Here is a 12,019-nt window from a genome sequence, read left to right as displayed (position 1 = left end):
AGGTGTCCCTGAACAAGACCCCTCACCATATACTGCTCCCGTCCCAACCAGCCGGCTTTCGCCCTGGTTAACTCCGCCGTCGACGTGTGAATGAATGGATGAATGTGAGGTAGTATATAAAAATATATAAGTGGTTTGAGTGGCCACTGATTAGAAAAGGGCTGTATAAATGCAGTCCATTTACCATTTACCCACCAGGACACAAGGAGTCTCCCAAAACCTCCGAGCCGATACGTTTCCCTCGGCGGTTCCCGTCTGAGCCTGCCGAGGGCACTATAAGCCCCGATACAAGACGCAATACACAATAAATAACCAAGAGCCACGCTCGCTAATCTTTTAAACGGGTGACCGAGGAGGATATAATGTGACTGTGAGAGGGGAATCACGGTGTAGCCCACATGTTTTAGGGATGTAACACGTTCATAGATATCTCATCTGCTGCCAGAGGTTATGAAGCGTTATGACGGCTGGTATATTTTCAGTTCAATGCATTTTATATAATATCTGCCCGCCCGGTACACGTCACACAGTATTTGGTCACTTGTTTGTAACACATGAGAATATAAATAACCAAATTTATTATTATTATTTGTAGTTATCTGAATCCGTATTAAAAGGCTGCACACATAACTTACCAACAGAGGGCAAACGTAAAACTAAAATAGTTAATTACCACAGAAGAAGAATAACTACTTCCGGTGTACTGCCCTTATATTTCCGACCTCGAGGCAGAACAGGAACACTTCATCTACCAGACCCTCGTGTAAGCATCTCTTCGGAACTCTCACCCAGTCAACTCAAGATGAACGACGAAGGTAAACTTTTCATCGGAGGCCTCAGCTTCGACACCAATGAGGAATCCTTGATGGCGGCTTTCGCCAAGTATGGAAACATCGCCAAAGCTGATGTTATCCGCGACAAAGACACTGGGCGGTCTCGTGGTTTCGGCTTTGTCAAGTTTGATAATGCCGACGAGGCCAAGGATGCTTTGGAGGGAATGAACGGAACCAGTCTGGATGGACGGTCCATTCGAGTGGATGAAGCCGGCAGAGGCAGATCCGGTGGTTCCAGAGGCGGCTCCAGAGGCGGCTACGGCGGCGGCGGCGGTGGCGGCGGCTATGGCGATAGAAGCTACAACAACGAGGGCGGCTATGGCGGTGGAGAAAGAAGCTACGGCGGTGGAAGCGGCGGTGGATACAGAAGCGGCGGCGGTGGCGGATATGGCGGCGGCAGCGGTGGCGGATACAGAGATAACCGGGGCCAGGGAAGCTATGGCGACCAATACGACAACTAGGCCGCCCAAGACCAAAAATCTCCCTGACTGAAGATCATCACTTGGCTGGCTGTATTTAAAAGATGCGCCACTCAAGAAAAATGTCCACGTGTTATTGGTGACCTTATTTTTTTATAGTATGTTCTGTTCTGTTAGCAGCTTAAGCATATTTAAACCATGTTTAAAGTTACTTTTAAGATGTTCCTGCGTTGACGGGGCGTCTTAATATCTTGCTATAAATAAAAAATCTTGCTTTTTCAACATATATTAACGTGGCCTTCATATGGGATTTTTTTTTTTGTACATGCATTCCTTAGTGCTTCTAGCGCGATTCCACATCCTTGAGTGTTATATATTGCGGAGGGGACCGTGTACTAGCAGTTTTTTTTCCAAGCAAATTCATTTCAGAAAGTATTCCACACACGAGGCCGACTGCTCCTCGTGTTGCAAATTGCGGCACGCTGCAGTCGATCCGAAATTTCAATTTTCTTTGTTCTGTTCTTCAACGCCTGCGTTCTAAATGTGCTGTAAAATGGACTGAACTTGTATAGTTGAACATCAATGTAACTAGTCGCACCAGTAAATAACAGCCGGGATCAGTTTTGTACTTTGCTATTTTTTTTTTGTTGGTCAATTTGGTTTCATGGAGACTAAACGATTTATAAAAATAAAGAGATTGAACATGAATCTGTCTTATTCGAATCCTTTCTCATATGGACCCTGAAGTTGAGAATGTCATACACAATGATAAATACATGTCTGAAATGCTAGGATGGATGATTTATGTGATTTGTCGAAAAATAATTAAATAAAAAGTTAATGATCGAAGAAGAACTTCCGGTGTCACGTTGTCATGTCCGACCTCGTGATCAAACAGGAAGCGGTCTAAAGCTAAACCTCTTTGACGTGGAGCCTGAAGTTGTACGCATCGAAGACGCAATGAAAGCTTGTCTGAAATGCTTGGATGAATGATTTATTATGGAAAACTAATCTAAAACAAGGGTTAATTACCGAAGAACACGAACTTCCTGTGTCACGTTGTTATTTGTCCGACCTCGGCATCGGACAGGAAGCGGTCTTAAGCCAAACCTTTCCGACCTGGACCCTGAAGTGGTACATATCGTAGACACAATGACAGCCTGTTGTCTGAAATGCTAGGATGGATGATATATGTGATTTATGGAAGTCGCTCTCAAATGCGTCGATACACGACGAGTCACGATGGTATTCTTAATGGATCGTATTCTACTCGCGTAGTTGGACCCGGAGGACTCGAGGCTTGTGTATCGATCGATCCAAAGTCTAACTCACAGGATTGGAAAAACTGATCAACAAACACCTTGTTCATCCAGAATCAAATCTACCAACTCCCGAAATCATGTCTCAAATCCCAGTTTTGCCGCTTCTGATCAACTGCATGTTGTCGGCACTCGGGTGCTTGGCCACAATAAAACTCATCCCGGCGTTTAAAGACCATTTCATCGCTGCCAAGTTGTATGGCATTGACATGAACAAAACATCAAAAAAGCAAGTGTAAGTGTCTTTACATTTTTATTGCCGTCCATTTGTGATAACATTACTGTCACATGATACCATCTGATTGTGCTACGTCAGCGTTATGTTTGTCGTTGCTCTGATTCGGTGCTTGGTCTTTCCCGGTTTAGTCCAGAATCCCAGGGTGTCATCAGCGGAACCGTGTTTCTCATCATCCTCTTCTGCTTCATCCCCGTGCCTTTCCTGAGCTGCCTTGTTGGGGACCAGTGCACAGTCTTTCCACACGACGAGGTGGGTCGAATATAACTGTACACATGATGACAGCCCAAAACGAACCTCTAACAATATGTCATGCCCCGCCCCCTTTTGAGGCAGTCATCATTTGACTGGCGTCCAAATCAAATTCCAATGTCTTAGCCAATTTAGAGTAGGAGCCCAAATGTTATGGACAGTCAGGCAAACCGTGTGCTATTTCTTTTGACCAGTTTGTCCAGCTGATTGGCGCTCTGTTAGCCATTTGCTGCATGATTTTCCTGGGCTTTGCTGACGATGTGCTAAACCTGCGATGGAGACACAAGCTGCTGCTGCCCACCATGGCCTCCCTGCCACTGTTGATGGTCTACTTCACCAACTTTGGAAACACTGTCATCGTGGTGCCCAAGCCTTTCAGACTACTGCTAGGGCTCCACTTGGACCTAGGCAAGGCAATCTTGTTGATAATGAAAATGATTATTATTTTTAGTTTTCTCTCATCTATTATCAATAGTATTAGTGTACTTCATTAATCCCAGTAATGAAAATGAGGGATAATCATAATTCTGAAGTACTTCTGTGATAATAACGTATTACATAATGGTCATTTAAAACTATTTGCTGTGGTGTGCAGGTATTCTGTACTACGTTTACATGGGCATGCTGGCTGTGTTCTGCACCAACGCCATCAACATCTTGGCCGGGATCAACGGCATTGAGTCGGGACAAGCCCTGTTCATCTCGGGCTCCATCATCCTCTTCAACCTGTTGGAGCTCCATGGTTAGTGGGCCAGCGGTCACACCCTACTGTAAACCAGTCGATTAAATTGCTTATAACAAGGAAACATTGTAAAATATATGTGTATTCAACAGTAATGTGATTCATTTTGGGGTCTATTTTTTTGTGTACACCCAACAGGAGATTATGGAGACGACCACATATTCTCCCTTTACTTCATGCTACCATTCTTCTTCACCACGCTGGGACTTTTCTACCATAACCGGTTGGTTCAGCATCCCAAGCAAACCATTCTCCTCCAAACACATCAACCCCTGACAGGCTGGCGTTTCCATTCCTCTGCCGTCTTCCAGGTCTAGACTGACACTTGATTTGACCAGAGCTCTCCACTAACAGAACATTGTCGTGTCCCCCTGCAGGTACCCGTCCTCCGTGTTCGTGGGAGACACCTTCTGCTACTTTGCGGGGATGACCTTTGCGGTGGTCGGCATCTTGGGACACTTCAGCAAAACCATGCTGCTCTTCTTCATCCCCCAGGTGGTCAACTTCATCTACTCCCTGCCGCAGCTGTTCCACATAATCCCGTGTCCCCGACACCGGCTGCCCAGGTATGCTGTTGGCTTCTCCTATTCACAACCTCCCTGTTTGATTTTTATTGTGTTTCAAAAAAAGTTTTTTACCGGAGCGCTCTGACCAAAGCAGGCAGCAGCAATCAACAACATAATGTTCCAGACAGAACTTTTTCTCTACAAATTATAAAAATGAAATCCCAGTTACAGCAGATTTAGTTTCAGGGACTTTAGTTTAATGTTATTGTATTGACTGTGAAGTTATGATGTTTCATCCAGGTTGAATCCCAGCACGGGCAAACTGGGAATGAGCTACTCCAAATTCAAAAGGAAGGATCTCTCTAAATTGGGAAATCTTATTCTGCAGGTACTAAAATGCTCATCTTATGCATAATGTTGTGTCGTGTGTGTCTGTGTCTATCTATAATTCTACATTATTTGGACTGAAGTAACTATTAATTTCCTATGAATGAATTTGATTGTAGTATAAAAACAGCTTGTAATTTAAGTTAGTAAAGAAACAGGCAGTTTTGCTAAACCCTGACTAACCCACACTAACCCTTGTCTTTGAAGCTTATACTAATGACATAGTCGCACCCGGTTGGTTGAGAGTTCAACTGAAGTTTACTCCAAACAGGCGGCAGAGTTACTGAGGTTACTGGAGGTTCGCCGGGGTCAGGAGGAAGACGATGAGTTCATAGAGTGCAACAACATGACCCTAATAAACCTGGTGCTGAAAATACTGGGGCCCGTTCACGAGAGGAGCCTCACCACCATAATGCTGCTCCTACAAGTAAACCCCAAATAAACTATAAAATCGTTGACTATATGTTATAGTATTCAATTTAACCGTTATAATTGATGAGGTATTATCCACACATTCACTTTCTTCTCTCCTGTCCAGGTATTCGGTAGTGCCATGGCTTTTGGAATCCGCTATCATTTGGTGCGGCTTTTCTATGACGTGTAAACAAGACTGCAAGGAACCCAGAGCCATGACTAAGGACATCCAGAAGAAGGAAGCATATTGACCGTACAATGGATTGGCCTGGCTGACGGATGATAATAATAATAATATGCCTTTTGATGTCGATCCCATTTCCTCACACCAACACCATTCTGCCTCAGAGCAAATCAACAAGGGGAAAATGTATTTTAAGTCAAATTTAAATTTGGTATGAGAGCATAAACCATGAATATGTTTACAGAAAGGGATCTGCGGTTATGGGTATGAATGTTTAAGCTCTTCATCAGAAATAGCACACACACCCACCACTCAAACAGAGCTTGGCGTCATGATCAATGTCCTGGTTTGTGCATGTTGGAAGTTTTTGGCTTCTGATAAGTTGGTCTATATCATCAGGATCTTTCTTCTGGTCGTTGCTCTGGATGTTCCTCTTGTTTTCCACTATATCTTTAAGGAAATCAAGCATACAAAGGAAAAATAAGCATGTTGGTGTCCTTCATTCAAGAATGTACTAAAACAGGTATTTACTGATTGAACAATGACATCAACATTTGATAATTTCAATGTATTTTGGCATTATTAAATGTCAATCAGATCACCCTGTGATATTCCAGACTTAGTTCATTTATATAAAAGAATGCCAACCTTGTATGAAAAGAAAACGGTTAGTGAGGGTCAAACGAAGGGTGATGTTGGGTTTTAATGTAATTAAGCTTTATAAGAAAGGCCAACAGAAGAAAGGCCAAAAGAAGGATAGCGCAGGAATATTTAGAGCTAAACTTTTGGTATTTATGAGCATTGTCTGAGAAATCACATATTTTTATGAAAACGAGTAACTTGAATGAAATAATATTTTTGTTTTTTCTTGACTTAGAACCGTTGGCCTCAATGTGAATGAATTTTTTGACACTGGACAATGAAGCTTTTTCTTGGAATGCTATTAGTGTTCAATATTTACGTTTTCAATGGGATAGTGGTGTTGAAAATTAAATAAGTCCTACTCAATTACGTTATTGTGCCATGTTCTTTTATTTCGACAAAAAAGTTCTCAATTGAGAAACCATTTTGTAAAAGAAAAGCAAGTGGAACGTTGAAAGTGTTAATTAGTTTGCGGGGACGTGTTTCGGTGGTACTCAGCCCGCGCATTCATGTTTACGTTCCGACTCGCTCAATACACTGACCTAGAGATGCTTGTTTTGCTTTAAATGATTCCCTTAATGATAAATAATAGTGTATAGGGAAACTTTGTTTTTGATTATATGATAGGCCATAGATCAAAAAAGACAGTAATAGAAATCCACTAGATGAAAGTCTTAAGATGCTTTGAGTGTTTGGGTGGCACCTGTGCCCATCTGGACGTCGTCCGACCTTCTGGAGACTCCTAATAATGGTCGTGCTGTGAAATAGTGAGTTATAGATCCTGTAAGTTCACCGGTGTAGACTGTTTAAAGGAAATGTCACCAAAGAAACGGATACAGAAGAAAATGCCGCTTGTACTTGAGTGTGAGTGGGGCTCCTGTCAAGACACCTTCAGTAGGATGGAGAACATCTGTAAGCACATGGAGACTCACCTGGGCACGTCGGACCCTTCGGATGATAGCGATGAAAACGAAGGTCAGGATAATAATAGGTCGATTGATCAAGACCCGCACTGTGACTTCATTCACCTAGTCACAATGCGTCCACCGAAAGTGTTCATGTTGGATTACACCGATCAATGAACTTCTTAGAAAAAAAACAAAAATAAACACTCATCTTATGTGAATGCTTGAATTTTCAGCCGAGCAGAGCTGCCTTTGGAGACATTGTGGATTCTGCTCGGTAGACGTTCCCGAAGAGCTGCGGCGTCACGTTTTCTTCCACTGTTACCACACTAAGCTTAAGCAGTTGGGCCTGCAGGTGCTGACCTCGAACCCCAACACGGGCACCTGCTCTATAGGATACCAGAACCGCAATATCATCCCTGAAATCCCCGACAATTTCACCTGCCTTTGGGAGGATTGCGAGGTACATTTTAGGGTTCAAATCTATAGTTTTTGTTTTTTGAGGGGGCACAGCAGAAAGTCCACTTGAATCCAGAAATGTCTACAATCAATTATTATTGTTATTTTAGTCATTGACCCTCTCTGTGTTTGCAGCAACCCCCCTATGAAAACCCTGAATGGTTTTACCGACACGTGGAGCTGCACAGTCTCTGTATGGACATCCCCGCCGGTGACAGTGAATGCCTGTTACGCTGTGCGTGGAAAGGTACGGTGGCAGAGCCTCGCCCCCTGTGCGGGTGTTATGAGATGTTATCCTCTGCCGTGATAATTGAATGACTTGATAACAATTTGACTTGCATGGGATGAGTGCAGCCGTCCTCCCAGACATTGTTTCAATCTCCGTACCTTTTTGTTTTTTTCATTTTCGGAAGAATGCGAAGCGAGTGCCAAAGGGCGGCCCAAGCTGCGGGAGCACCTACGGAGCCACACCCAGGAGAAGGTGGTGGCGTGCCCGGGCTGCGGCGCCATGTACGCCAACAACACAAAGTTCTTCGACCACATCAAGCGCCAGAGTGCACTGGAAGGTATCCTAGAAGGCTGGGTAGGGTCTAGTGGCGAGGGGGTCAGATCAAAGCCAAAAAAGGTCATCTTCAGTCTGCCGATAGGCCTCCTTGAGAAAGATGCATAACCCCCGATCCTTTTAAGGGTAATACCTTTGGGGATTATCAAACCGCCAGTTCCTCTTGCCTTCACTAAAACATCTGTAGCGAATACTGTGTAATTGAGTTGTATAATTTATGCTGAAGAGAATTTAGCATGTGTGAGCTTGCCACAAATTTAAACAATGACACATAGCACCTTTGTCTCTTTGAATCAATTTGCATTGGTCAGTGCAGAGGTTGGAGACAATACAGTGAATCACCATACAAGTACTTTTGCAAATTGTCTTATTACAATGTATAAAGTGGCATTTTGCTATTGTTTACATTTGCGGCAGGCGTTTTCACACGCAAAGCTCTAAGGCAGAATCAGTACAACAGACAGACCAGCATTTTCCTTTTTATTGATGTGTATCTGAATTCACTGTAATTTAAAAAAAATGATATAACGCTTTTGCTAAAGTACGTTTATTGGTGATGAAGAGAAACTTTTTTTGAGGACGCGTCGGCCAGCCAAATAATTGATTCAATATTAGAGCATGATCATGATCATTCAGTGAGAAAATGAGTGATCAAGATTCTTATAGGGAATCGTTTGCATTGTTGGTTGTGAATACAAAGGTAACCAAAGTTGAGTGGGAGTGACCATTGTGGATTTTAGGATTGGCAAGAGAGGCCAAGTTAAATGCAATACGCTATGGGGGAGGTGGACATGTCTTCAAGTCTGCAAGCAAGGCTGGATGACAGTCAAAGCAATCTACACAACAAAGAAGTCAGTCAATTGGCATGGGCTGAGGCTCAGACTTCGTGGCTACAGGGGCAATTCAAATGCAAAGGGCCTTAGTCAGTTAGAGAGCGGAAGAGAAGTATCCCTAGGCACAGTGAGAATGCATACAATTCCTTTTAATGTAATAGTAATAAACAAGGTTAATATAATTTGTATATAATTGTATATTTGGTTATGACTGATATTTCCTCGACACTTGGCTAACACTATGGATGTTTAATGGGCGCTGGGTCTTGCAGGTCAGCGGTTCCAGTGTTCTCATTGTTCGAAGCGTTTTGCAACAGAACGACTGCTGAGGGACCACATGAGGACCCATGGTCAGTCCATTCAACCCTCTTCTCCATCAAAACGTCATCAACAAATATGGCTGCTGGTGACGTAGGAAGTTGTGCCGCCATTAACGGGTTTGTTGTTTGTTTGCGGGCAGTAAACCACTATAAATGTCCCTTATGCGACATGACCTGCCCCTCGCCCTCGTCCCTGCGCAACCACATCAAGTTCCGCCACAGCAACGAGAGGCCATACAGCTGTGAATACTGCAAGTACAGGTACCACCACTACTGCTTCATTTCTAGTATTTCAAGGTGGCCTTGGAATCGGTTGACCTAACAATTGTTAGTGCTTGGCACTTGGATCTATGGACATCCTCACTATACCGACAGCCATGTATTGTTTATCGTTCTTATGAAAAATGTACTTATTGTGAATCGCTCTGGATAAAAGTGTCTGCTGAAGGTCAACTCGGCCGGAGGGCTTACTGCACAGGAACACGCATGCTCTTCATCGATCGTCACTACTTAGCAACTCCCCTCACCTTATTTTCTGTGGTATTGATGATACGATGTATTGTAGTACCTAGTCGACCCCAGCCTTGTTATAATAATATCAATACAGAACAATGTGGCAAGACCCCATCTGAGCTCTCACTCTGCCCCAGTTGTAAAAACCTGGTGGACTTGCGGAAACACCTGGACACCCACACCAGCGAGCCGGCGTACCGCTGCGACGCGGCGGGCTGCCCGTACACGGCGCGTACCGTCCGCACCATGAAGATCCACTACAAACGAGAGCACGAGGTGCGACCGCAAAGCCTTTCCCGTCGGAAAAGCCCCGCTCCAGAAGGGAGCCGGAGCCTAATGTGTGTGTCCGTTTCCTCTTCTTTAAATCCAGGGGGATTTTGTGCCGCGCTACAAGTGCCACGTCTGTGACCAGTGTTTTACCCGAGGGAACAACCTCACGGTTCACCTGCGGAAGAAGCACCAGTTCAAATGGCCCTCCGGACACCCGCGCTTCCGGTAAGCATGTGTGACTTCCTCCCGTCGAATGGTCCGCTGGCCAAAGGGACTTGGTTCGATTCCCCAAGGGCCAAACTCTTCTTGTAGGCCGCCCTGAGCGTGGTACCTTGCCTTTCGACTGCTGCTTCGATTTAACATATCAGAATTGATTGAGCGTGACTTTGAATAAAGGGGTCCGCCAAATTAAAGGAGAAATCCGGTGTAAAATGGATCTGGGATATGTTTGGAATGATAACGAGTTGGAATGTTCGTTTGGGAGCAAAAAAGCGCGTGTAGACGCATTCTTAGGTTGGCTGTTTATAGCCGATTCTACCAAAACGCTATAAACTTGCAACGATAGGGGCATGTCTCATGGTAAAAACTAAATCGCTATTTTAAACCACTAACAAGGCTAGAAGTAGCCCGACATTTCTTTGGTAGTATAATAAGGGTCTTAACATATAAAACGAGGCATTGATAGCTTTGTAAGTGTACAGATTTTTTATTAAAAAGGACATTTCATACACACAATACCATCAGTAGTTCACCCGTCGACACCATCTTGTCTTTAAGACTCAGATAAGTAGATTGGCAAACACAGAGCTTGTGTGTTGTTCACGGATGTCACAAGCTCTATATTCGGCAATCTACCTATCGAGCCTTGTAAGTGGTTTAAAATAGCGATTTAGTTTTTACCATGAGACATCCCCGTATCGTTCCAAGTTTATAGCGTTTTGGTAGGATCGGCAAAAAACAGCCAACTTAAGAATGCGTCTATATGCCTATTTTTGCTCCCTATCGAACATTCCAACTCGTTATCATATTGAACATATCCCAGGTCCATTTTACACCAGATTTCTTCTTTAATAAATGGGAAAATAGTCCAAGTATGTATTCAATTCCAACACAACCTAACCCGTGCGAGGTGAAGATGTTGTTCTTCTAACGTTGATAGACCACTGTCAATTCTCCGTCAGATACAAGGAGCACGAGGACGGCTTCATGCGGCTGCAGCTGATTCGCTACGAGAGTGTGGAGCTGACGGAGCAGCTGATGAGGGAGCGGAACGGAGAGGATGGGGAGGAGGAGGACGACGACGAAGAGGAGGAGGAGGAGGAGGACGAGGAAGAGGAGGACACCGGGGCCCAGGCGGAGCCCCCCGGGCTGGGCCAGCGGGCGGGGGAGGCGGGGGGTCCCCTCGACATGGAGCTGCAGCTGCGAGGGGTGCTGCTGGAGGAGCAGGGGCCGGAGGTGGGCCTGGAGGCCGTGGGCGGGCAGGGGGACGAGGAAGAGCAAGGGATGTTCTACGTTCTGACCGGAGGTCTGACCCAGGAAGGGGAGGACACCGTCATGCTGCAGCTGCAGGACACAGCCAGTCAGCTGGGCATGCATGTGGTGTAAAAAAAAACAGCCCCACCTGGCTCCAGGACCAGAAGCTGTTCCCAGAAGGACCCACACACATAGAAACGGTCCTGGACCGGAAGTTGTTCCATGCAGGGCACACACACACAAATTGGCCCCTGGACCAGAAGCTGTTCCTTGCAGGGCACACACACACTGGCTCCAGCACCAGAAGCTGTTCCTTGCCGGACACACACAACACACATCAAAACCATAAAACACACACATCAACAAAACACACACACTTGCTCTAAGACCTGGAGGCGATGGCGTTTGTGAGCTCCAGAGCCAGAAACTGTTCAAGGCAGGATACGAACAGAACCTGGCTTCCACTGTAGCAATACTTTCATCTGGGAGCTGAGAGGGGCTGTCGTGCACATACTGTGCCCTCCGAGAGGGCTTGGCAAGACAGGTTTTTGTATTTATTTTTTAGCTCATTTGAAGGAGGAACACTCAGGATTTGAATAGAGTGCAAGGCACTTGATTTAACATTCATTTTAATTATTATTATTTGGCCTTGTTTGATTTGTTTTTCGATATGTCCGTGGTACTGAGTTTTCAGTGCCTAATGTTAAACCTATTTGTGCAATAAAAACATTACAAAATGAAATACTGATCT

General features: G+C 44.7%; 3 protein-coding genes across 3 annotated transcripts; all 3 read left to right on the top strand.

Moving 5' to 3' along the window:
* The first annotated feature begins 727 nt into the window (after positions 1–727).
* LOC307077236 (cold-inducible RNA-binding protein A-like) lies at positions 728–1,960 on the top strand. The gene has a single exon (XM_079738579.1). The coding sequence runs from the start codon at positions 803–805 to the stop codon at positions 1,292–1,294; it is 492 nt and encodes a 163-aa protein (XP_079594705.1). The 5' UTR covers positions 728–802; the 3' UTR covers positions 1,295–1,960.
* Positions 1,961–2,186: 226 nt separating this feature from the next.
* Positions 2,187–6,302, top strand: dpagt1 (dolichyl-phosphate (UDP-N-acetylglucosamine) N-acetylglucosaminephosphotransferase 1 (GlcNAc-1-P transferase)). Its single transcript, XM_079737577.1, has 9 exons — positions 2,187–2,806; positions 2,938–3,058; positions 3,253–3,466; positions 3,654–3,800; positions 3,939–4,023; positions 4,178–4,366; positions 4,607–4,694; positions 4,965–5,120; positions 5,232–6,302. Exons 1-9 carry the CDS (start codon positions 2,652–2,654, stop codon positions 5,295–5,297), a joined length of 1,221 nt encoding a protein of 406 aa, XP_079593703.1. The 5' UTR covers positions 2,187–2,651; the 3' UTR covers positions 5,298–6,302.
* A 161-nt stretch (positions 6,303–6,463) lies between these two features.
* On the top strand, positions 6,464–11,955 carry hinfp (histone H4 transcription factor). Its single transcript, XM_079737575.1, has 9 exons — positions 6,464–6,908; positions 7,075–7,301; positions 7,433–7,544; positions 7,711–7,863; positions 8,965–9,042; positions 9,153–9,273; positions 9,663–9,801; positions 9,896–10,020; positions 10,977–11,955. Exons 1-9 carry the CDS (start codon positions 6,749–6,751, stop codon positions 11,398–11,400), a joined length of 1,539 nt encoding a protein of 512 aa, XP_079593701.1. The 5' UTR covers positions 6,464–6,748; the 3' UTR covers positions 11,401–11,955.
* Positions 11,956–12,019: the final 64 nt, after the last annotated feature.

Source organism: Pollachius pollachius, assembly GCF_949987615.1.
Source record: "Pollachius pollachius genome assembly, chromosome: 6".
NCBI classification, from domain to species: domain Eukaryota; kingdom Metazoa; phylum Chordata; class Actinopteri; order Gadiformes; family Gadidae; genus Pollachius; species Pollachius pollachius.
This window is presented reverse-complemented; position numbering and strand designations above follow the sequence as displayed.

What these genes read in the sequence shown, in the direction of transcription:
- LOC307077236 (XM_079738579.1), top strand. Translation starts at nt 803, where the DNA reads ATGAACGACGAAGGTAAACTTTTCATCGGAGGCCTCAGCTTCGACACC.
- dpagt1 (XM_079737577.1), top strand. Translation starts at nt 2,652, where the DNA reads ATGTCTCAAATCCCAGTTTTGCCGCTTCTGATCAACTGCATGTTGTCG. An exon ending in CAACCTGTTGGAGCTCCATG is followed by an intron (nt 3,801 to 3,938) that starts GTTAGTGGGCCA and finishes TACACCCAACAG; the next exon opens with GAGATTATGGAGACGACCAC. An exon ending in CCCCGACACCGGCTGCCCAG is followed by an intron (nt 4,367 to 4,606) that starts GTATGCTGTTGG and finishes TGTTTCATCCAG; the next exon opens with GTTGAATCCCAGCACGGGCA.
- hinfp (XM_079737575.1), top strand. Translation starts at nt 6,749, where the DNA reads ATGTCACCAAAGAAACGGATACAGAAGAAAATGCCGCTTGTACTTGAG. An exon ending in GCGCCAGAGTGCACTGGAAG is followed by an intron (nt 7,864 to 8,964) that starts GTATCCTAGAAG and finishes TGGGTCTTGCAG; the next exon opens with GTCAGCGGTTCCAGTGTTCT. An exon ending in TGTGAATACTGCAAGTACAG is followed by an intron (nt 9,274 to 9,662) that starts GTACCACCACTA and finishes ACTCTGCCCCAG; the next exon opens with TTGTAAAAACCTGGTGGACT.